This window comes from Strix uralensis, chromosome 5 (assembly GCF_047716275.1).
Source record: "Strix uralensis isolate ZFMK-TIS-50842 chromosome 5, bStrUra1, whole genome shotgun sequence".
Lineage (NCBI taxonomy): Eukaryota > Metazoa > Chordata > Aves > Strigiformes > Strigidae > Strix > Strix uralensis.
This window is the reverse complement of record NC_133976.1, coordinates 2,394,220-2,420,109: the sequence shown is the minus strand read 5'-3', so window position 1 is coordinate 2,420,109 and position 25,890 is coordinate 2,394,220. Positions and strand designations below refer to the sequence as shown.

General features: G+C 41.7%; 1 protein-coding gene across 2 annotated transcripts in view; it reads left to right on the top strand.

The window, feature by feature from the left end:
* EXOC4 (exocyst complex component 4) overlaps positions 1-25,890 on the top strand; it is a 421,296-nt gene that overhangs the window by 296,659 nt on the left and 98,747 nt on the right. For both annotated transcript variants that reach the window (XM_074869675.1, XM_074869674.1), the window contains exon 11: positions 11,278-11,497. In XM_074869675.1, the coding sequence (XP_074725776.1) occupies positions 11,278-11,497 (220 nt within the window). The remainder of the gene's footprint in view (positions 1-11,277; positions 11,498-25,890) is intronic.

Here is a 25,890-nt window from a genome sequence, read left to right as displayed (position 1 = left end):
TTTTTTCAGTGACAAATGATAAAGTAGTAACTCATCAAAGCTGTGTTTCAGGCTGAAGGTGAAGCGTGTTGCCATGGCTGCTGAGTTGCACATCACAGCTCTGCTATCCCCATTTGCTGGAGGTGAAGCGTTTTACATTTTCCCCTTACCTGGATGTGCCCAGCTGGGGTTCGTTGGCATCATAATGATACCAAGCCCTTCTGCAGTTTTGAGGATCTCTTGCTTTGCAAACATTCATTGCTTGTTGCAGTAATGGGGAAACTGAGGCTCTTTATACCCGAACAACCCCAAAAAGTTTCTCAGTATGGAAGAAATAAAAACATTTGACCACAGGTTTTCTGCTTCCAGCCTCACATTGTAAAGAACCTGTACCTGCTCGAAAGGATTAAATGGAGGCTCACAACATATAGGGAATAAAGCTACTTTATATTTGTTCTCCAAATGCGTAGTTAGGAGTCTGTAGGGGGTGAGCAGAATAAAAGTAGCAGTCAGCTCTCAAAAGCACCCGTGTAGGTTGGGCTGATAGGATACACATTACACACTGGTGTGTGTAGCTACGCACACACGGACAGGCTCCACCGGGACGCAGTCTCGTGGAGGGGAGCAAACATAACCCGCTGCTCAATGGGGACATCTGAGGAAGTTTTTGTCTCGGAGCTGCGAGGTGGAAACCTGTCTCTTAACAAGTATGCTGCAGAGGGTCTTTAGGATCTGAGCAGAGCTCTAGTTTTTCAGGTTTAAGCTAAAAGACCTCTGCAAAGATGTGGAGCAAACTGAATTTATCTGCTGTAGAGGGATGAAAAGCCAACACCAAGGGATGGCTCTTGCAAGGAGCCCCAGACAGTACGTCGCTTTAACATCCCATAATGTGCTATATGTACTAAAGCCACCGTTCTCCACTTTACACCCAGGTGCTCTCAGGGACAAGGTGTGAGTTTATCGATTTCTCTGATGAGATGTACACCTTGTAGGATAAACAAATCACTCCAAAGCCCCAGATCCCTCCAGTGTTTTTATGGGCTGGGAGTTCAGAAAGAAATTAAGAAGCCAAATACCAGCCACATTTTGGTTGTAGAAGACAGTCAGGTCTTCTCTTCACTCAGTGTTTGTTAGTAAGCATTGCCTTCCCATGCTTGTTAAATGCTTCTAATCCTTAAAATGTGCTCTTTGGGGCGTGTTTTAGGTTGGTGCTGAGAGTCACGTCAGAGTTCAGCCATGTTTTCACCCATAGTTAGGATTCCTGCTTGCTGCTTATTGTGGATAATCAAAATGCCAAGCAATCATTCTGCCTCAGTAGTAAAAAATGATGCAGTGCGACGCAAATGTTACTGATCACTTTTTAAGCCTCACTGCAGAGAGGCAGCGTGGGTGCAAAAATGGTGTTGATACAAGGAAATGATCACTTGCTTTGCAACTTATTTACTTATAGCAACTTATAATGATTTCTGGATATTGCTTAATAATCCTGCTTGCCCTGACTGTTCTGGGGAAGCTTACCAAGGGCTACTGTGTTCATCAAAACAAAGCAGTTTTCTGTGGAAACTCACCAAGAATTACTACGTTTGGCAAAAATAAGAGACATGTCCTTGGAAAGCAGATGTGTGCTAGCAAGTAGACTATATATGGACAGTAGAAACTAATAAACTAGTGCTTTTAGATAAGATAGAGATGGTAAACCAGCGGGAACCACTCTTGTAGTTCAAGACATTGGCTAAGAGAATCTGCGCATGCTCTGAGGAAAAGTACAAGGTGAAGAAGACTGTGAGCCTTCCTCCAAAAGACCCCCAAAGACAACCACCAGGAGGCAATGCGCAGGTGCAAAGAGAACATAAACTGCTGACAGCAGCCTTTGGAACTAACCCAGCCTTACTCATGCATATGTATGTTTGTGTAATGTAATCCAATGAATATGTATATCCACACTCTGTAAGTTTTTGGTAAAATGTGCTGTGGGGGTGCAAGCTTTGTGGAGAAATCCCCTTGTACCCCGACGCCGGAGTAAACATACCTGCTTTATAATCTCTCTGAGTTGTAGAGTTTGTTTCCACCCATCAGTGTGGAAAGTGGATCAAGGACCATCAGCATCAGGACAGGATGAGGTGAGGAGAGGACTGACAGCGAATCCTGTATCTGGGTGTACATTTACAACAGCCAAGTGATGATGACTTAGTGCCTACCAACTCCACATTCCTGGCCCGTTCTGGATGCCAAGTAAGCCACAGGTCATGCTTTACTTCGAGGACACAACAGGGCTAAGGACACATCCAACCACTTAACCACAGCTTGGCTGATAAACCATAACTCAACCTTGGAGATCATCTCTCCATACCACATAGAGATGCCACCTTGATCTAAAGGGGACCAGTTGCACCATGTACAAAGCTCCTTGGGAGGGGGGTAAATCCCTAAAACTTCCACCAGCGACTGCTGCTGTGTTACTTTCCCTGTAGCACTCATGATTTGTATCATGGGTGCGTCCTCATTAACAGAATGAGCTGATGTGATTCACGCTTGAGTTACTCCTCCTTTGCCTGCCTGCAAAGAGAAGCAGCTGTACGGCATCTGCTCGCAGAGGGAGCTGCTTGTGGGTCTTCCAGACGTATAAAAGCTATATGCAGATTTTTGGTGCTGGTAATTGCTCTGTTTCATCTGCAGAGAGGGAAATAGCATCTTTGCAAGAACAGTGTCTAGAGGTAGAAGAGAAATAAAGTTGGATTTTCACTGCTGTAAATTTATAGGCCAGTGGATTGGTTTTTAACTCTGCAGACTAATGCCTTTACAAATTTACAGCTAGGCTCAAAACCTGCCCAGTTTCTATTTCTTAAGTAACATAGCCCTGTTCCAGTGTATTTTCCCATGTTTTTCCCAGGACTGTGATGTTGATACACATTTCATAGCCTTCATTTCACAGTAGCGACTCCAAGTTTTTCTGTTTTGTTCGTTTTGAAACTCAATTTCTCCAAGACGGTCACAGAACTCTGAGTTGTTCCTCACTCAGATGTACCACTTCTGGAAAAATCACACCTGGCTATTAGCTAAAGTTGATGGAAACACAGGTGGTTCCTGAAGCTTGCTCATGCCCTCGCAAGAAATGAGAGGATAGAGACTGTAAGATGCAAGCAGCAGTCCAACCACTGCACCAGAAACCTTCCATCGGGCTGGCTTTTGCTGATGTTTGCAAAGCATGAATTACCTTGTGCCAGCTTCATCGAGGAAATCGTTACTCCTGTAGATGAGATTTACCTCTGACAAAATGAAAATGAAAAGCGAGGAAGAGGCTTTGTGGCGGTGCACCCACATCACCTCGGCTTGGCTGGATCAGAGCAGAAGGATGTTTCCATTCATGCTCATGCTGGTGGATGTTAAGATGTTCAGCTACAACAGCAACCCCAAAAGCAAATAAAAGCAGTTTTGAGGCGGTGAGGAAGGGAGTGGAAGCATGGGGTGCTCTTCAAATTATGCAGTTGGAAAAGCTGTAATTAGCACGTTAAAATTTTCCTCCTAGGTTCAACCTCCCCAACAGAAATCCACTGTGATTCTGCTGATGCTGCTGATGGTTCTGGCATGGTAAGAGGCATCCAAGCTTTAGGGTATGAGATACGCATTTCTGTTATGAAGCTTTAGATCTAATTAGTTCTGGCTCTACATCTTGTGGTCCAAATACTAGCCAATATTCCCCTCTGGAGACATCAGAAGAAATTGCACCTGGTCTGTCCTACGATAGTTGCACTAAGTCAGAAAGTTGTGTTCTTCAGGTGATAGGTGAACGTTAAATAAGCAATATTTTTAGCACAAGATGATAGCTAAAATCATAATTTAATTTTTTTCTGCCTGTGTGTGGTGCTTGTAGTATCTCAGAGGCAACAAAATACTTATTTTTATATTACACCTGTGTGGGAAGGAGGTATTTCTTACCTCAGTCTCATGGATGAGCAGCCAGAACATGGAAATAAATTCTTTAAAGCTCATATTTTTAAGCTACTGTTAAAAAAAAATAGTTCTGGACTCTTTCATCTTCCAGCACTAAAGCTGTCAGCTCTATGGGGACATACTCAGAAGCCTTTACACTAATCAAAAGAGCTATATCAAGTAGTCAAGTTTTCTTGATCGGGGATTTCTGTTTATATAGGCGAGGGACTGAAGTGATGGGGACTGACAGTTTAATCTGGCCATTTGCCCAAAACAGCCCATCCAGCTCAGCTTCGTATTGCGGACACCAGCCTGGCTGGTGCTGCCGGTTACTTCTGTTGAGCTGAAACCTTAATATTTTAGTGAAAAATGCCCAAAACTTGGTGTTTTCTGTTAACAGTAGTCATTTTCCTTAGTCTTTACCTTCCTGAGTGTTTTCTAGGCTATATAATATTTCAAAATAGCAGAAAATTAATGCTTTTTGCCTGATGTTTGCTGGGCTTTTGTCTGGTTTTGCTAAGACTTTAAATGCACTGAGCATAACAAAATCTCCATTGAGTGTCCCAGCGCTATTTACACTTTTTTATGATAATTATAATTTCAATCACATTTTGGGTCACCTAGAGAAGAGCTTAAACATTTATTCCTGCTGTTGTCCCCTGCATATAGCTCCCTTTGGACTGACTTAGTACAGAAGCAGCTCTATTATCTTGCATATCGCCACAATATTTATCGACAGCGTGCTCCTCAGTGAAATATCAATCCTGGGGTAACTGATAATGTAACCAAAATAATTCTCTGTAGTCAAGTTTTTATGCAAAATAATGTGCTTTCTGTTACTTTAGTACCTATTTGATTGGTCTTCAGTAACAAACAATCTCTGGTCTATGGACTGCAGTGAATTTTTTAAATTTAATTGTATTTATTATACTCTGCACGTGTGCAATGATCGGTACCTTTTGGTGTGGGAGCCTTGCTAGGTCTTGCTTCGGCAGAGGAGAGAGGACTCAGAGGATGAACCAGATTGCGGGATGGATGAGAAGTAGGTTTTCTTCCAACTAGATTATTATGTGAACTGAATATACTGAAATATATACCAGTTTGGTTGCACATAGTTGTTGAAATAGCCTCTTGGCCTGGCCACATTATCACAAGGGTGGTGAATTAGGAATCAGAGCTGTACCTTGCTGGTTATCAAAGATCTTGCAGGAGAGCATCATCTTTGACTGTCCCTTCTGTTGACCCTCTCCCAAAACGCCCACTGTTGAGGTGGGGAGGCTTTCAGGATGGGTAATGGACAATCTGGGATCTTCCAGGTGTCTCTCTTGGTTTGAACGGGTCTTCAAACCTTCAAGAACCTATAGTCTTGGATATTTTATCTCTGATTTCCTTGAGTCGGAACAACCAGTTTGGGATTTGCCGTTCTGTCAGTAACTAGTATCCAGTTCAAAGGATTTCTGATGTTTCCTTAATATTTCCTTGCTTTGTAAGCTCACCAAAAGGTTCATTGCAGGTACTTGGACATTTTATGACTAATACAGAGGGAAAATAACAGTTTAGGATCATACAAAAATGAAACAAGCTGAAATGTAAATTTGTGCCGAGTGTCTGCAAAAATTTTCTTAATAAGGTTTTGGATTTTTTTTTTTTTCGCTGCCATTCATTTGTTTGAGGAGGGAATTTCAGATAATATTATCATCATCATTACGAAAAGGAGTAGTTGATGTTATGAGCTTTCAGTGACATGTCTTTAGTTTCTTTTAATGATATTCTAGAAGACATCTGATAACCGGAAGACAGAAGAAAGCCTTGGGAAGGTGAGAGTTGTAGGTTTCTAAATCAATCCGTATAGCTTTTTTAGGTATTATGGGTTTTATGACACACTTTCAGCCTAGGTAAGACAGTCCTCATAGCCAATTAAGTTGTGAGTTAGAATGAATTAAATTTTCTGAAATGGTTTGCCTTTTTTTCTTTTTTAATCCAAATGACTGTCATTTACAAAAAGATACTTCATTTTATTGAAAGTGCTTTTCTGTCTAAGGGGAATGCTTAATTGCAGACGCAAATCACCTCAAATGCTTTCACAGGAGGATAAAACAAGTTAAAAATTGTGCATCATTTTGAAAATGCAGGTTCTGAATTCAGGATAAGATGCAGATTTCTGTTTTTTTCCCTGGCTGCTCTCTTCAGAACTTCATCCTGGCCAGACATCTCATAGAAGTGTCCTTCAGAGCAGGGACATCCCTATGAGCCTTTTTCTGGCAATCCCCAGGGCTGTCTACATCTATCCAAAATCCGGTGACACACCTCACTCTGCATTTTTATTCAGAGAAGGCATTTTTGCATTTTGCAGATCTGACATACATGGCAGTTATGTTAAGTAAGTCTAATTGCTCAGCAATAGGGGAATTTTCTATCCTGAATGTGCCACGTGGCTCATTCTCTTGCATTTAGAGAATACACCCCACGGCATGTTAACCTTTATAGGTTTTTCTTCAGTTATTGTGTGCTGGCAAGAGATGATTTTAAATGTGGTTGTTGATACTGTTTCAGAAACCCTACTAAATTACAACTGAATGGTTCTTTTTCGAATAGAATAATCGAAGCGAATGACAAGTGAATCAAAGCTGTTCCTCCAAGGCCTTCTTTATGGCCCCTTTTTACAGTGAGCTATATCTCAATCTCAAATTTCCCTCTTTGGAGAGTAAAAAGAAAATAGTAGGGTATAAAAGGGCTCAGTGACACATCCTTTCATCTTCACAGTGTTTTTTGATTGAGGTTTTTTTGGTCATTTGGATTTACACACATGCGGGTAGGTCCAAAACCAATTTGAAGAATCATGTCCAGACCTAACTTCCCCCGGTGCTCCGCTGTATTCAAAATGCCAAAATGTTTTCTCCACTTTGATTTTTACACATTTTATATAAGCGTGTCATTGCGCAAAATGTGATTTCTTATCATGTACATTGCTTCACACACAGACATAAACGCAGATCTCTGGGATAGCCATGGGTCAAATTGCTTTTTTGACATCTTAATTGTTACATGGATAGCTTGGATGAGTAACACGGGAACATTTTTGGAAAGTTTTCTTAGATTATTTTTTTTTTAGATCCTGTTAAACATTTTTTTCTTTATAAAGACTGAATTATATTTGAATAAGTTAACCAGCAGTATTTGAAATTTAAATAAATAAATAGCACAGTGTGTGACTGTGAATGTATGTGTATGTGTCTGCCAAGCAGAAAATAGAAAATATCTGTTAGGTCTTTAATGCCACCCAATACTTCCCATTTCAAAAACTTCATTTTCAGTTTCTTGTAATTTGGCTAGTCTTTAATTGCCAACTGGGGCTAGATATTTTTTTAGAAAAATGTGTCTGAAATACTTGTTCTTTCTGAGAATGAGAAGAAGAAATACATTGTACATGTTGGCAAATTCTGGTGACCTTTTCTTTGGCTGGGAATTTGCATCTTCGTGTTGCTCAGTAAGAAAAACTGTTGTGCCTTTTGCCATTCCTCTGAAAATACACCAAAATTTGACTTAGTTATACACCTTTGAAGAAGTGCAGTGCTCACGCTCCCATAAGAGGACTCCAGTTTGTAGCAGCTGAAGTTCCTGATGGGCATGATTCTGCTCGTAGCTAACCAGGACCAAGCCAAGGGCAAGGATCTTGCAAAGGTGCTGGTTCCTGAGCCAAGGACTGCCCCCCCTCGCAACGTTTTTTGGGATCCCATACCTGTTGGGCTCCAGCTGCCTGGAGGAAGATGCTTCCTGATATAAGTGCCAAGAAGAGAAAAGAAACCTAGTATGAGCGAGTGGAATTGGGAACCAAGGAAAATAAGAGAGCTGGTGGCCAAATTCCCACAAACAGGAGTCATATGAAGAAACGAGAAGGCAGGAAGAATGAAGCTTGGAAGCGGTGCAGACAACCCCGTGGAACTTTGTGGCAGAAGTGTCTCACCTGGTGTCACAGTGGTGACAGTCGGCTGCTGGTGCATGTTGCTCCAGTCACGCAGCAGAGAGTTGCAAAGTCCCAACACTGTGACATTCACTGTCCAAACACTGACCATCCTGTTCCTAAGACAAAACAAGGATCTGCTGATAACAGCAATAGTGTGCCATTGTGTAATTAAAGATTACACTGCGTCATGCACAGCAGGCCAAACTAAGGTGACACAAGCGACTCCAATCCTTACTTTTCCAAACTTGTCAGTGTTTGACTTTGCATCCTTAATTCTCTTAAGAAATACATAAAATTAATATTTTCCATTAGATTGATCTGTTCTTACTGGCATTCTGAATAATCCTCTCACCACAGAACACGTAGAGTGTGTCACTGTTGCAGTGTAACGTGCTAGAAGGATTCTTGGTGCAAATCTGCCATACATCTGCATCTGGAGCCTTGTGAAACTTGCTTGGGTGCCTTGGTCCTGTGCTCGGTGGAGTTTTCCTCTTGGTGGGATGAAGGTTGGTGCTGCACAGTGGCTGCCTTGGGTGCCCCATTTGCAGAGCAGATGTGGGACTCATCCTGGCTGGTGAAAACATGGTGAGGTCGTCTTTGAACCACAGCAGATCATAGCACATTGGGTCCCAGTTGTCGTTCTTTTAGGCCGTACTAAGTGGTAATGTACCATTGGAATATCAAATTTATGGACTCTTAGGGCAGTTCCCTACTGTAAGACATGCTCTGACATCCATACTACATTTTTCTTTACCTTTTCTCTACTTCCATTTCCTTTGGTAGAGATCTTTTGATTAAATAAAGACTTCAGAAATTGTCTGTTTTTCATTACCATTATCATTTAATCAAGCTATCCTTGAACATTCAAACTTAAGGTCTCTCATCCATATCCTCTAGTCCTCCATGCCGTGCAGTTTCAGTCTTAATAACTTTTTCCTGATACCGAGTCTAAATCTGCTTTCCTAAGCTCTTGACCATTTGTTCTTTATCACAAGTGTTGCTGAGCACTCATAAAATCCCCCCTTGCAGAGACATTGCTATCTAGCAGCTTTCTCCTAATCTGTGATTACTTTACGGTTCATATCAAGTTAAATAGGGATATATTTTTGATTGTTACCGGTATTAAGTGAACCACTGTTGTCTATGCCAAGAAATTAAAGCCTATTAGAACATGTCAACCACCAGGACTCAGTTCTCTAATCAAGTACAGTTTCCTGGAGATTAAGGCACGGGTCTTTAGGAGAGATCTGAAATGGTGATTAATGCCAGGTACTGAGAAACAAAAATTCTTGATTACACCTTTTGCTAGCACTGACCTTTTCCTACGGCCTCGCACAAGCAATTTAGTCTCTGTTATAGGAAACACTTAGAAACACCATCAAGCTATTGTAGGATAAGGAGTTGCTGTAGGTCAGCACATCTGAGCTCTAATAGTTTGCTGCTAGTTTGTACGTGGCTATTCTCCCTCTGTAAGTTTTCATCTATTTATGTTGGTTTTGCCATTTTTAAGCATGTGCTGGGTTTTAAGTGTTTAAAAGTTGTTCACTGAAAGTTGCTTGTTTCAAATTCAAGCAGCTGTGCCTCTCCTTTCCAATCTGAAAGAGGTATTTGGCTACGCGGTGCAGGTATTGTAAGGGTTAATTGAAAATTTTTTGTGAGTTCTATGCATCAAAAGTGCTGTGTAAATAAGCTTATAAAGAAAGAGTGGCAAATTTATTGGCAGATGTGAAAAGATACAGTTAAGTTAGTTTAATATGGTCCCATCAACCTTGACAGTGTTCCCTTAAGGACATCAGTGGTTGTCACTGGAAGCTGGTGACATTAGGTCTGTTATTTCAGAGATAAGCTTGGTGGTGGTCTCTCTGCTCTCTTCCCAGATGATTCTGCTGTTTCCCTGTTTGATAAAGCCAATTCACATTATTGATCTGTGAAAGCCAGGGACTAAAACTGCCATTCTTTGCACTTCCCTCCATGCAGCATCTCTCTTTGGAGAGGCAATCTTCAAACTGAACTGTGAATGGGTCCCCCTGTGGAAGCAATAGCTGCATCGGCCCAAATGTGTCACTCTAGAGTGATGGAGTCAACACCACAGAGGCTTTAGGGAGCAAATTGTTCAGCTTTGAAAGAAATCATGCTACTAAAATTGACAGGAGCTCCTTAGTCAGTCCTCTGAAGGGAAGCTGCCTCCTCAGGAGTGCTGAACGTGGAGGTAGAAAATTACAGACAATTAAGCAGAACTCATTGAAGTGTTTGGGAAACAGTTAGTGGTAAGGCATCTCTAATAAATTTTAACCACGCTGGAACTGTTAGAGATGTCTCATGCAAAAAAAGTCTTTCCTAGTGAAGAAGAGGTGGCTTTCAGGGCGTTGCTACGTATATTGGGAGATACAAGGTCCAACACTTACTTCTGCTGCTGCTGTATAAAGCAAAGATAAAAACAATCCCAGCCTGTCCAGGAGAGGGATTAAAATATAAACAATTGCAAGGCACTTGGGTGCATTGACGAAGAGGGCTGTGTAAACACCATACACGTTTCTCCCTTTTGACAGCATGTCTCAATCCATTATGACTCCTGATACTCAATTCCTAATTATTTTGATACACACAATTTTGAAACAAAGACTGATTTCATTGCCTCAGATGTAAGTTAAAGAAATTAGAAGGTAATTTCTAGAAGAAACTCCTATGTGTTAAACAGATGGCATCACTGAGATAAAGATATTTTGCAGGAGGAGATGGCAAACATTTTGTGTTAAAATATTCCCAGAATCGGCATGCCGTTCTGCATACACAGGAATGGGATCCTAGGATGAAACAATAACACATAATAAAAATATAGCATAATACAGACATACATAATGCAGTATGATACCAGCATAATACATATGCATTGCTCTTCTCAGTGATATCTGTAGACTTCAAGCTGGAATATAGTGCTGTTCAGTTTAGAGATGGGGAACCCAACTGTGGGAATCGAGTGACCAACCCCAGAAGGAAGTTTCCCTTTTCAGAGGGATTTCTGGCATCTTGACTTCTTTTACAGGGGGTTTATTTTTAAAAAGACATCTTTCCACTATGTCCCAAATAGAGCAATCAGTGATTTTTTGGACAGTTAAACACAAATCATTCCCAGGTTGTGGATTTTCACCAATTCCCCGTTTTGTCTGTTCACCAGCCGTTGAGTCTTTGTCTCACCAGCTGTTGGCATTTAATGTATTGTTTTTGAAGGCAACCTTACAGAAGACCTTTTCTACTCTTCATGCCTCATGTCGACGCAGACTGTAGTCATTCTCCCACTGGTGGTGCTTGGCTCCAAGATGTAGGAATGGCAAAGGCAACACACACATTTAAAGTAACCACATGGTTTATTAACTACATTGCATTCTTCCCCTTCCGTTTTCCAGATTCATCCAAGAGATAGAGCACGCCATGGAGCTTGGCCCAACCAAGCAGTGTCCACTCCGCGAGTTCCTCACCATGTACATCAAGAACATCTTCCTCAATCAGGTCCTGGCTGAGATCAATAAAGAGATTGAAGGCGTCACGAAGGCGTCTGATCCCCTGAAAATATTGGCTAATGCGGATACCATGAAGATCCTAGGTGTGCAGCGGCCTCTTCTGCAGGTAGGAACTGAGCAAACTGCCAATATGTCCATTACTGTCCATGTCTAGCCATGACCTGGCTATATATCCAATGAAGAAAGACATGGACCTGCTTGAGCAGGGCCAGAGGAGGCCACAAAGATGCTCAGGGGGCTGGAGCACCTCCGCTGTGAGGACAGGCTGAGAGAGTTGGGGGGTTCAGCTGGAGAAGAGAAGGCTCCGGGGAGACCTTAGAGCGGCCTCCCAGGATTTAAAGGGGCTACAGGAAAGGGGGGAGGGACTCTTGATCAGGGTGGTAGGGATAGGATGAGGGGAAACGGTTTTAAACTGAAAGAGGGGAGATTTAGATGAGATCTAAGGGAGAAATTGTTCCCTGTGAGGGTGGTGAGGCCTTGGCACAGGTTGCCCAGAGAAGCTGTGGCTGCCCCCTCCCTGGAAGGGTTCAAGGCCAGGTTGGACGGGGCTTTGGGCAACCTGGGCTAGTGGAAGGTGTCCCTGCCCGTGGCAGGGGGGTTGGAGCTAGGTGGTCTTTAAGGTCCCTTCCAACCCAAACCATTCTGTGATTCTAGGATGCTATGACCCACAAAATTTTTCACGACATTGAGTTTGTAACTACAATCTATTCCAGTGTCATTGCTAGTATAGTCTTTCTTTTTCTGATCTCTGTATGCAGGTATGTAGGTAAACACGGGCTCTCATGTTTCGCTTGTACGAGAGGGTGTGTCTCTCTTGCCACGTACGTCAAGCTAACGGCATCTTTGCATCTTGCCTGGCATGTGCCATTTTTAAAGCACCTTGTAGCCATCGTGACAAATTGTTATCGGCTTTCTTAAACCCTTCCATAGAAGTTTATTTTCAAGATTTTCAGTAATGTATGCCTCCCTTCGAAGTTCTGGGGACACCTGAAAATCATAGAGCTTTACGATCGGACTAACTACACATTCCTAACTACCAGGAGCAGCAAAGATGAGGTCTGCTGCCTCGCAAGTGCAGCGTGTTTGTGATTGATGTGATGCTGCTGCAGCGAGCCAGATAAGAGAGATTTGAGAGATTTGGCTTTGAGGTTAGAGTATTTATGTGAGAAGTCTCTTTTGAAATAGCTTTTTTGAACTCTCATGTGGAGTAGTGATAATAGCAACAAGCACAGTTCTCATCCCAACTACATGGGTAGCAGGACAGTATGGAAGCCCACCCAAAAATTCTGAATATACGTGTTGTATGGGGCTGAAAAGAATGAACTGTCAGTTCTGGCTCTTGCTGTGATTTGGGTCAAGCTCTTTTAATCCTTTTAAATTGCTCCCTCTTATCTGTAAAATCATCTCTTCAGAGATGAATAATATTTGCAAAGTTCTTAGGAAGTAGCATGCATCTCCCAAGATTTATATGGCCACTTTCTATCTTAGCTTATAACTGTAAAATGTGTATATTGTGATACATAGTAATAGTAATAACTATTATTATTGTTATTATTTGAAGGAAATCACTAGGATTTTTGCATGTATGATGGTCACTAACGTTATGCTTGTCTGGGTGCCATGGATATGGGATGGTTCTTTCAGAGGCAAAGCTAAATTAGATTCCAGCAGAGAGTTTTCAGAAGTCTTTAGAGGGGAACAGCTTCCTTAGAAGGGAGCCAAAAGTTTCTTTACATGGTTTAGAAAATCTCCATGAGTTAAAATGATATTTTGGAGCAGCACAGCATCCCTGAACTAGTGCCTTCCCAAGATACAGCTTTACCAGAACTCAGAAACTCAGTTATCAAAACTGAAAAGTAGAAGAATACAACCCATTGTAAATAATTACCAGCATAAAAATTGTTTCAGCCTCAGTGTTCACTGAGCACAGCTGATGTAAGATGAGAACAGCACATTGCCCCAAGAGCAGGTTATGTCTGGATATCTCATGTTGTGCCCCCGTGTGAGCTGAAGGTGGATTTGATGGTGTTTGTCTTTTTTTTCCCCTTGGCCTTGCAAAAGTAGGGCTGATCAGGTGTAAGATGTAATAGTGAAAATGCAGCAGGAATGGTCATGAAACAAGAGCAGAGTGTTGAAAACGACTTTAACAAGAGCAGAAGGGGTTCTGTAGATCAAGAACTCGAGTGTGTCGGCTGAGCGTGGACGGCAGGAGCGAGCCGAGAGGGGCCGTGCTGGGGAAGAAATTACAAAGTGCCCCCTGACTTGGCAGTTATTTGCAATGGCAGTAATTCCTCACCCTTGCAAGTGCCTAGGAAAAAAGAAATAAGCCAAATCTGGAACACACGTAGAAGTCTTCCAAGACTGGATTTTCAGAACAGGATAGAAAAAAAATAAAAAATTAAGGTGGTTGTGGCTTCCACAACAGGAAAAGTATCTGCAGATTGAAACTATGAGTTACAATACAAAGCAAAATTCTACTTATTCACAGTCTGAGGAGTCTGTTGAAGATGTTATTTGAAGCTTGTTTTGAGAGATCTAGAAATAAATAGGTATATTCCATGTTGTATTTCATATTATTTGCCTTTCTTTTGTTTTCTCTAATGAGAATTAAACTGAGTGAGAACCCAAACTCAGCCTGCTCAGGCATCTGACCTTATTGAGAGCTGAAAACACTTTACGGTAATATTAACGCGCAAGCTTTGGAGCAGAACCATGGAGGCTGTTAACCTTACAAATTTGTTTTAGATTCTTAATGCGATAATGTATTTTTGTGGATTGTGGCTTCATTTGTAGCCATGAAAATGTGTTCTATAATATCAATACATTTTCTTAAAGTTCATTTGGGGTTGAAGAGTCAGAATGGCTTGGAATTTTCTCATCGAGTTCCTATAATTTGTTTCTCATGATGGATGGAAATCATTTTGAACTGGAATTATTCTTGGTCAAAATGTACATGGTCAGAAGGTCTGCCTGTTCCCGACATTATAGAAGGGTAATTTTGTGAAAGAGAAGAAAAATTGCTGCCTCTTTGAACCAAGTCATCCAAATAGCTCCCTAAAATAATTTTATTGATTTTACATTAAAAGCAAAAAAAAAAAAAGGCTATTTCTGCATTGACAGTGCTGAAGCCTGAAATCTTTTGCCCTCATCACCTCATGGGTATGATGAAAATACAGTGTGTAACGTGCATGAGCCTTGCACCTCTCTCCCAGCGCTGTTACTTTTTCCTTTCTTGTGTCACTCGTGGAGGGGTTCAGGGTTCAACCATCCCACTCCTTCCTATCCTGAAGATCTTTCTGAAGCTCCTGCAGCAGGAGCTGGCACTGTGATTTGAACACGACTCGAGAATTTATCAGTTCCCACTGCACAGGCTGATAATAGCTGCGTTTTGATAACTATCAGTACATGTTTGAACTGAATTAGCTTATAGATAGGAGGTTTTCTAGCATCCTATGCCATCATGTCCTCACAGATGAATCATCCATTTCTGTAAAGATTATGCTTTTAAAAAAAAATGGTAGCTGCCCTTTGTAAATATTACATTTGACTAGGAGGATGGTCTTACTTTCCATTCTTCCATCCTTAAACTTAACATAGTGTAAATCCTTTCCCTTTTAAGAGTGACTGACTAACCATGAAACTAATTTGTCTCAAAATTATTCTGCATTAAACTTCAGGCTGTAATTGTTTAAATCAATACTAAATTAGGCTACAAGCAGCTCGACAGCTTCTTATAGCCTGTTCTTGTATGGTTCATGTCAAGGTGATAAATCTTTCCAGCTAGGTGGTCACTACTAACACTGGCCTTAAAAATGTGTTGCCCTGTCTCCGACCAACAAAAAAGTGCATGTTTCTTCAATCTTTTCACTTTATAGTAGCAGAGTGGGATTTTTCCTTTAAAGCATCAGTGCGACCATTGTTTCTTATAGCAGTATCATGTAGGTGATGGGCATGATATTCTCTGGCCAAGCTCCAGTGGCTGAAAATTCAGCAAAAAAAAAAACTCCTTAAAAAGTCAGAGTGTGCAGCTGTTTGCAGGATAATGAGTTGCTGGAGCTAATTACCCCATCGCCCGTACCGCTTATTCCACGCACTAAGTCACTTGCTTGTGACTTTCCAAGGAGACATCGCTGGTAGCTTTGGCATGTTTTCTTCCCGTCAAATTACTGGTTATTAAGAAGAAGAATGGTCACAGTGAGTGGCGCTTAAGTGGCTCACCAGTAGTGGTGGGTGCATGCTTTGATAGCAAGTAGATGTTATTATTTATTAGTGTAAACAAATTAGTTGTCTTTTCAGGCTGGCTTCCAACAATCAAAATCCATTAAGGAGTAGTCATGGCTGATCAATTGGGTTTTTCACATTCAAGGACAAGTATGACTTTTGAGGCAGCACCTGTGGTTCTGATCCTCAGATTTCATTTTTTTTTTTGCAGTGATATGATGTCTAAAACAGTATGAAGTGCACTGCAGATGTTTTCATCTCTTGTGTGCTGTATCTGTTTCCATTGCGCAGCCAGTATGTCAAGAGGTTAAGACTCACCGACTGAGTCCGTGACAGAATTTCTAGTTGAATCTTCTTTTTCAGTTTGAAATGAGAGATGAAATTATCTCTCTGTGGGAGTCTGAATCTCCCTATTGCTTTCAATATTTCTTTAGATAATTTTTCCTCTGGGGGGAACATTTAGTGTGGTTATTGCCTTTTGTGGAAGCTTTTACAAGGCTCCCGTGTAAGTCATCTGCAGATGTGTAAGTTCTCCACTGAGGCTGATTGTGGAGCTCTAAGTTATATAAAAGCGATTGCTAGCTTTAGGCAAGCTGTTATGGCAGTGCTTCAATTTATTTTAAAAATCAAGTTTAACTTGCACATTCAGTAAAACCTAGGTAGGAGACAGCTTTAAGTTGCATATGGACATATTGAAGCAGCACGCCTTGCAGGCAGAATTATTTTCTTCCACTGGAAAAGCGAAGTCAGGTTGCACAAACCATCCCACGGATGTGACTCACATTTGACCTGAAGGAAACAGTCGCAAAAAAAGTTTGAGGTCTGTGTAGCCCATTAATCCCTGCAGTTGCTGAGTATCTCTTCACAGAATCACAGAATCGTCTAGGTTGGAAAAGACCTTGAAGATCATCCAGTCCAACCATTAACCTAACATTGACAGTTCCCAACTCCACCACATCCCTCAGCGCTATGTCAACCCGACTCTTAAACCCCTCCAGGGATGGGGACTCCACCACCTCCCCGGGCAGCCCATTCCAACGCCCAACAACCCCTTCTGTAAAGAAATGCTTCCTAATACCTAGCCTAAACCTTCCCTGGCGCAATTTGAGGCCATTACCTCTTGTCCTATCGCTTACTACTTGGTTCCATAAGTGGGTACAGTCTTGCGTTGGAGTCGGACAGAATCTGTATAACCCTCATTTCTTCAGTGCTGAATCCAGGTTGATATTCCTCATCTCTCATGACCTGAGGCTCAACACCAAGCTGGTTTTTATCTAGAACATGTGAGAACCACTCTGCTATTCAAACAAGCTTTTGGGGAGCTGTTAAAACCATGGCTGCTCTACTTAATTAGAAATGAGCACCACAGAGAAAAGTAGAAGCCTAATTCTTGATTGAAATCAGTAGGAGTTGGGTGCAAAATGTCTTTGATCATGGTCCTACCTGAGATCACCAACTTGTTTTGTTCACCTCAACAAGTATCTGTCATATGACCACAATTTTTGGCCCGTACCAATGCAGATTGGATTTGAACTTCATAAATGAAGGGCTACTGTTATTTCCAGGTCTTAAATAACAATTTTTTGAATATTTACATACCCAGTATCGTAGCATCATAATTATGTTAGTTGGAAGGGATCTCTGGAAGTTGGTTGCATCTGCCTGGAGCTCTGGCCCAGAACCAAAGTGTGGCCAACACTAGATCAGGTCAGTTGTGGCTTTGTCTCAGCGAGTCTTGAAATCTTCCAGAGACGAAGATCTTCTGGGCAATGGTTCTGCACAGCTCTCCTGCTGGAAAACTTCTTCCTAGCCACAATTTTTGGCTGTTGTTCCTTATTATGTCACGTGTGCAATATATAGAACAGACCAGGAGTTTTTGTGTAAGTCGTATTATTTTTATTTGTGGAAATGTGAAGCCTACACACAGTGCAGCTCTTGCTTCTGTGTAAGGCACATTAGGTGTGAACCAGAATAACTAATCCAATGACCACATTATGGCCTTCACACTTCTACCTGTGGTTGTATCTTGTTAGGCTGATCTCTGGTTTAAATTATCCCATTGTTATTAAAATATACCTCCCTAGAGTCAGTCTAGCCACAATGGTCTTGACTACTAGAGACAAAAGTGTGTATGGAGGGTTTGTATCAATGAGTCTAATCAAAAGATGTTATACACTAATGAAAAGCACAATGTGTTAATAAAAGGAGATCACCCAGTCTTGTATCTCTTAGCAATCACATTGTGCTTTTCATTAGTAAATGTTTTTTCTAGAATTTAATTTAATTGGTAAAACTTGCTATTCAAAGACTGCCTCTCTAACATGGCTTTATCTCTCAATCTCTTTGTAGTGCCTCAGCCAACATCATTCTTAGGGTCCAAGAGCTCATACTTCAGGGTAAATTCATGACATCAGCTTTGCTTGCTCAGGGTTGTGTCTGCCGGGTTATTTTAGAAGATGACCTGAGCCGGGAGAGCTTTATTTCCAAACTTAAGCTCCAAGTTTGAGCAAAACCAACGACCATTGCTCTGAACATCCTTGGGAACCAGCAGCTTCAGGTTGGAAAAGCACAACCTCCTGAGCTGCTGGTGCTGAGAAACCTGTCTGGAATGGGGTCAAATCTTGTGTTTTCAGGGTGGGTTGGAGGGTGCGGACCAGCTGCTGTCTCTTTTGATCTTTCTGCAGCAAGATTTTATGGTGGACAAGCCAGAGAGAAGTAATGGTTTCTGACACATCTGCTGACAGGGACTGAACTGCATTAGCACTCTGTCAATCCCATCTTCCAAGAGCTGCCTTTTTTGAGGCCTGTTTGTCTTTACTGGCTATCAGAGGCACCCGCAGTTTTTGGCCTGCGTGGGGAGAGCAGCAGGCAGTCAAGGGAGAGGCGCATAGCTGTATGGCCAACGCGAATCCGTGGGGATCAGCTGCTCTAAGGGAGCAGCAGGGACATTACTCCCCCAAAGTCACCCTGGGAGCTGGAATGGGTGCGAGGAGAGGTTGACTTTGCCTCTGTGAATTTTCTCTCTCTGTTTTTTTCTGATCATGAGTCTGATAAGTGGGACTCAAGCCAAAATGGAAAGAGAAAAACACTCCAATTCTCGTATGCTGGAGATGGCCTGGCAAAAAAAAAAAAAAAAAAAAAAAGAAGAAGAAAAAAGAAATAAAAAATAGCTGTCCCTGTCTTTTTGGCCTTGAAGATTGACATCTCCCTATCAGGTCCTGTCTGTGTCATTTCAATTCCCTGTACAGCTCCTGGATTAATCCTGTCTCCATAGATGCAGTATCTATTGAGCTGGTAGGGCGTTTATCCCTTTTCTCTTGGTCCTGAATTAATATAGGGTTTTAGGGTGATGGGAGTAACTACATGCATAGTCTGCTTCAGTCTTTCCCAGTCTTTTTGATAGGATTTCATTTTAAAATCCTGCAATCATCATGCACACAACGATTTCTGGCTCGGCCAGAAGTCAGCGGGGGTGTGCAACAATCCACGTAGGGCGGCTATGGGAGATGCACCAGCGCAGGGCTGGGAACGCCGCCGCGACGCTGAGCACATCAGCTCCCGCTGACATCGGTGAGATGCAGAGCAGCATCCATATCTTGCAGGATTAACCCTTTTAAGGGGCCTCTGCTGTCATGGCATTTACAGTGTTCATCCTCACCCTGAACTTCGCAGCTGTTTTTCAGTGGAAGTTTGAGTAGTGAGTTATTTTATTTTTATTTTTTTCTTCTTGCAGTGTTTTCTTTTTCAGAAGTCGGGAGTAAACCACATGTATCTGCCCCAGCCTTGGTCGCAGGCCTTGATTGATTATTTTAATTACCAAAACAGCCCAGACAGGCTCCTTCAGCAGTAGCATTGCACTCATAAATCCTCATTTTGCCTCACATGGCTGAGCCCACATGGCTGGTGTCAGAAACAGCCCCTCTTATCTTTCTGTCCAGAGGAGAAGTCATTTAGCTTGGTTACCCTCCTGTTTGTTTAAAGCTTAAGCTGCACATTTCTCATTTGCAACCTCGTTAAGTGTACAGCATCTGTGGCAGGAGAGCGCATCCCTGGGATGCCAGGGGCAGAGCTGGCCTTCCCCTTAACCCAAGGTTGCTTCTGAAAAGTAGATGTGAACTCTCAGATACAGCACCCACAGAAGCCACACTTCACCCAGCTTGCCTTCTTTCCCTCCAGCTGCTTTTTTTTCCTAGGTGTTTCTTCAATTTTAAACCGGTGTTTTGACTTCACTAGGGTTGTTTCTGTGATGGATGACCATAGCTGCAGTGTCCGGGAGGCTCTTGGCATCCACTTGTGAGTACCTACAAAGGCAAACTCTGATGAACTGCATGTAAAGGAGATCCATATCAGCCCATCACCAACAGCCCTCCAGAAGGTTTTTTTTTTGGTATCTTTTCACTGAAAAGGTTTAATTGCTTGCTTTTTCGAAACACAGCAGTGATAGAGTTTGAAGTCTTGGTTAGGCTTTTTTTGACTCTCCCTGCACCCATTAGCTGAAGGTTGTGTCTCTCTGTCACAACAGCACAGATATTTTTTCCCTTCCCTCTGCTTGGTTTGCTTCGTGAATCCCAAATCCAGCCTGTAACACAATCTCATGCAACACACTTTATAGATGGCTTCAAGAGAAAAAACTATCCTGTGTTCTTGCCAGGCTCATTGAAAGTCACATTCTTTTTTTTATTCCTTGCATTTGAAGCCTAGGCCCATTTCATTTAGGAAGAATAACTAATTTCTAGTTTTTGAAATGTTTTCCTAATCAGAAGTGCCGTATGAGAAGAGCCATCACATTTTAAATAATTGATGGCTACTTTATTGAGTTGTCAGCACTAATTCATCCTCCTTTTGAAGTGCTCGGGTGTTCAAAGGAGTAATCCTTTTACAACGTGCTCATTTTTTGAAGAAAAGTTCATTTTTATAATTACTTTTTTTTCTTCCACTGCGGAATGTAATTGTAGCTGTGCAGCGAGGGGGAGGGATGAAGTACCTTCCAGCTCACACAGGCTCTAAAATGCCTTTATTACTACTTGTGCTGCTAATTTCTCTGCCTCCCTCCTTTTGCAGAGGTTTAATTATACCTGTTTTAAAAGTGCATTTTGAAATATGACACCTAGTTCTCATAGAGAACAAAAGAGAGATTAATCTATTGTTAAAAGGAAAGGTAAAGGAGCTCTATTTTTTTTTGTCAGGGGTTGCCCCTCCCTGACAAGCAGCATTCAGTGGGAGGATTGCAGAGATGTAGCTGTGAATTTTGAAGGAAGGGACTTGTCAACAGGAGAATTAAAAACTGAAAAAAAAAGGTGCAGAGATGCTTTGATCAGAGTATTCCTTCTTGCATGGTGGGTTTCCCCTCTTCCCCTCCGCTGGCAGAGAGGAGGGTTCTTGCTCGAGTGTATAAACTTTGGAAGCAGTTTAAAGGTTAATAACACTCTAGATTACGTCTGAAAGAATTGAGAGAAGGCAGTAAATTAAAAGTTTCCCCTCCTGCTACTAATGTGTAAATAGACCCTTTCCATTTCAAAAAAATAAAATAATAGTTTCACTTATGCACACAAAGCTGTCAGAATGGTAATTTTTTTTGCAAAAGATCTGCTTTTGTGCTGATTTTTACTTACGTGAACTTCACCATACAGAGGGTAAAAGCTTTTCCTTTTCCACGCGTAAAGCTGTTGGGTGGTACCAGGTTCTGCAGCCCCAGTTCTGGCCCTGATCCAGGACTCGCTGGGGAATTTAAACCGTTGGGGTGGGCTCTTTAATTAAAATATTGAGGGACCTTGTGTCTCTGTAAAGTAAACTGCTACATGGAGTGAAAATAGAGTAAAATGATACAACTCTGTGGGAGAGCCCTGCCCTGGGCTGTGTTCTATTTTAATTAATTAGGTGCTGATTATAGCTGCTGGAAAAGGTAAAGACAAGAGAGGATTGAAAAGCATTGAATTTGTGAAGATGGCATCCTAGATTCCAGTCTCGGCTGACCTTGAAGTCAATGGAGTTATACCAGATTTCTTCCAATGTGAATAAGATGGGATCTATCCCATTAGCTCTAAATAATGTCTGTAGTCAGTCATCTTAAAGGACAGAAAAAGATATGGTCATTCAGCTGCATCTGACTCCTGTTTGCATGAATAGCATCAGCCTCAATAACCTCTTGAGTCACATACAATTAAAAGAAAAACAAGCTTGAAAATGAAGCAAAGCAAACTTTCAAGCCTCCAAGGGAGCTCCAAGGCACTTCTAGCAGAAAGCACTGAGGTTTCTCTGCTTAGCTGTATTTTTTCTCATTTAAGGCTGGTGTCAGAAACTGTATTAAGGGCAGGTCGGTGACAGGTTGAACACCACTCTTCAGTATTAACATGGCATTTTGTATTTGATTCCTGCTCTGTTGTTTTCCATGGCACTTGATCAGCCTCAAAATGAAAAATATTATTAATCACCGTTCTCCTAGTTAGACACTTCAAAACAGTGAAGATGAGCCATTTGCCTAGAAGTATTAACTGCAAAAATGTGCACGAGCTGCTGCGTTAGAGCTCTCATCCAGGTGCTAGTCAAATCAGTGATCTGAAAATGAAACTATTTGTGTTTTGGGTCTTCCTAGAGTTATTTGAAGAACTGTTTCCCATCCTCTAAATAGAAACACTTTGGTTTTGCTGTTTGCTTTGCCACTGATACAAGAGTACGTGATCTGCCAACCACCAGGGAATGGTGTTGAGTCCCAGTGGGTGATGTAGGAAAATGGTGCTGTGCACTTGCAGGCTTGTGGGGACAGGGCTTTGGAAGAAATATTTGGAGAACTCCATTCCCAGATTGGCACAGGCAATCTCATTATAGAAACCCTCTTGAAATGAAGCTGCATCTGAAAGGTGGCTCTTCTGCTCTTGCTTGCTTCTCCATTTAAAGCCCTTTTCCTTGTTCCCAGGTTAAAGGTAGCAGCCAACACTGACCATTTATTTTGCACCTTGGACTCCTGCTGGAGTTCTGGGAAAAAAAAAAAAAAAAAAAAGCAGCAATGTTTTGATATTCAGATTCATTCCTTTTAATAGTGCTTGGTATTTGGGGATCTTGGTTTGATTCCTAGTTCTTGCTGATGAATTTGTGTATGAGATGTGCTTGGTTTCTGGTTTGTCAAGCCAATCACAACATGCAGGAGTGTGCACAGGAGCAGCCAGAAGATCATCCAGATTTCATCTCTAGTGCTCAATCTAAACTCTAGGAAGAGTGGCAAAGCAAATAATAATAAGTAGTAATAATAATAAAAATAATAATAATAATAATTCTTACATTGGTAGGGCCTGGGGAGTAGCCACAGACTTTAGAAAGATAAGTGAATTTTCTTGCTTTTGCAGATGGAAGAGTTTATACCACAACAGAGGTGTGGGTGTTGGGTGGGCTCCTCAAAGAGTTAATGAAAGGGCTGTCAAAGAGTGCCCAACAACCCATGGCTCCCTAATTATCATTGTGTTGTGGTTTAAACCCTCCCAGCCGGCAGCCAAACACCATGAAGCCGCTCACTCCTTCTCCCCCACCCCCAGAGAATGGGGAGAGAGTTGGAGGGGTAAGGGTAAGGAGACTCATAGGTTCAGATCAAAACAATTTAATAGTTGAAGTAAAATAATAATGATAATAATAGCAGTCATAATAGAAAATACAAATGCACCATGTGATTGCTCACCACCTGCTGACCAGTGCCCAGCCTGTTCCTGGCTAGTGATCCCAGAGGAGAGAGAATCCTGAAACCACCATCCCAAAAACCCGAGTGGAGCTTCCTGATCAACCCTTATCTATATACTGAGCATGACGTTAGATGAGATGGAATATTCCATTGGCTAATTTGGGTCTATTGTTGGCTGTACTCCCCCCACAGCTTCTTGTGTACTTGAGCACTAGCAGGGTGTGAGAAGTTGAGAAGTCCTTAATTTCTTAGCAACAGCTAAAAACATCAGTACATGATCAACATTCTTCTCACATCAAACCCCGTACTGAATCCAAAACACAGCACCATTCTAGCTACTAAGAACCTAGTAGGGGTTTCCTAGAAGGGAAAAAAAAAACAAAAAACAAACAAAAAAAAAACCACCAAAAAACCCCCCCCAATTAGCTCTATCAAAGCCAAAAGCAGGACACATTGCCTCTTCAAATCAGTGGACCATACTACATTTAAGAAATGTCCTTGCTCAGAGCAACATCAAATGCTTCTGGCCATGATGATGCTGTTTAGACCTTCCTGTGAACCATCTGCCAGTAACCACTGGAGGGGACAAGGAACAGGACTTACAGCATCCGCCACGCCGCAAAGCAGAGACTGTAGTCTGAACTATCAAACCCCCCCCCTCCAAAAAAAAAAAAAAGAAAAGAGAGAAGAGGTTAAGATTGAGCAGCTGATACTCTGAAAATAAGAACCTGCTGTTAGATCAGGGAGGAATATCCGTGACAAATGGACTCAGGCAAGCAGGATCTACCCACTATTGAGTGTAAACCAACAAAGAGCTGGAGGGTGTCAGGACTTACTTGGTCTTTTACATTCTTAAAAATAATTTGGCAACACTTGCATGGTTTGTCAAGCCAACAAAATCTCATTTAATTGAAATGAATTGCCTGTGTGTATATAAATGTGCATTGAAGTTTCTGTATCATGGCCTCAAACCGGTAATAGGGGCTGAGCATCTCTTAATTGCGTTCAACGTTGCATTTCACAGCTGGGCTGAAGAGCGGCCAGAAAAGCTGCTTTCCATCAAGTCACGTTTCAAGTGAGGGGGAGCAAGTCCTCCTGCTAATTTTTACATTAATAATTCACCAGGACTATAGGACTGGAGATAGAAAGAGCTGGTTGAAGTTTTGAAAAGGAGAGAAAGACTTTTCAAGTCAAAATGTTGATTTGACAGTGGGCTAATGCAAAGAGTTTAACCCAGGAGTTGATATGCTCAGGCAGGTGTGTTTGGGTGTCTGGAAAGATGGGAGCTTCACAAATAAACTCCTTTTTTGATATAATGGGAATAAGAGCTCTTGAACATTAAACAATCCAGCCTTGAAGAGAAGAAGGCGTTTAACAGCACCTTCCCTTTTGTTTTGCTGAAAATTGGTCTTAGCCTGACATGTTTTTATAACCTTTAAAACAAAAGAAAGAAAGTGCCCTAATGGAGCCAAGAAAGAAAAATCCCTTGATAATCTGTGGCTAAATTAGTGCTCCAACTCCTTTGTACATGAATCGGAAAGGAAAAGTTCTGGGCAGGGCTCAGACAATGACGCCAGATCTGCGGCTGCACAAAGTCTTCCAAAATGGTCTAAAATACACATAGCTATATATTTTTTCTTAGTTATTTATTTATTTACTGATTTATGTATTTATGGTGGCTTGAGCTTGAGCCCCAAGGCACTGAGCTGTGAACGGCGGAGGAAGGAAAAGGGGACATGTTTGCTGATGGTATTGGCAGGTTGTCGTTGGAGTAGATATGAGGGTCTGAACCCCCTTAAAATCTTCTCCAAATATTTGGTGTTGGGCTGGTTTGAGCCACCCTCACTTCTGCACAATGTGCCTTTCCCCCGTTTTTTTTCCCCAAAACTCCTCTTTCAGTATTTTTACATGGGTATCAGTTTGGCTTTTTTTCTTTTAAAGTGCATTTCCACTCTGTATCGTTTGGCACTGATCCATATTTAGGTAATGAGAGAGGTTGTTTTCCCTCTGATGAGGAAAATTATTTTAAATGTTTTTCTTCTAACAGGTTAGCAAGTGTTGAAATTGATGTAATGAAATAATGACGGGGGAGCATCTCACCGTGAGTTTACTGCAGTGGTGAAAAACATGCTTCTTGACAGGCTTCGGGTTTTTCTTTTAAGTTTATTCCCTTACACTTGCTCTTTTGCTTTGCTCTTAATAATCAAACAGCTCTCGAAGGCATAGGGTGGCCTCAAAGAAATAAATACTCTTTAAGTCTGGTCTATCTCCACTAGCCGGTACCATCCACACCAACCTGAGCTACCAGTACCAGAGCTATACTTGAGCACTTGCTTTTGCAGGAGATGATACACATCATTGGCTCTTCCCTTCCTCTTTTCCTTCCCTAAACCCCCTGTAACTTGTAGCTGTGACATAATTTAAGGTTATTTATAGATTATTCCTTACTTGCCTTCTTTAGTTGCATGATTTCTTACAGGTATGGTGGTAGCACGAGGCTTCAAGAGAGATTTGAATGAAGGTGGGGATGGCCTGGCTGGCCAGTGGAGGATTTTCCATGCCTAAGAAATCATGAAATTCCTGAAATAATTATACTGGAGATAGATAAATGA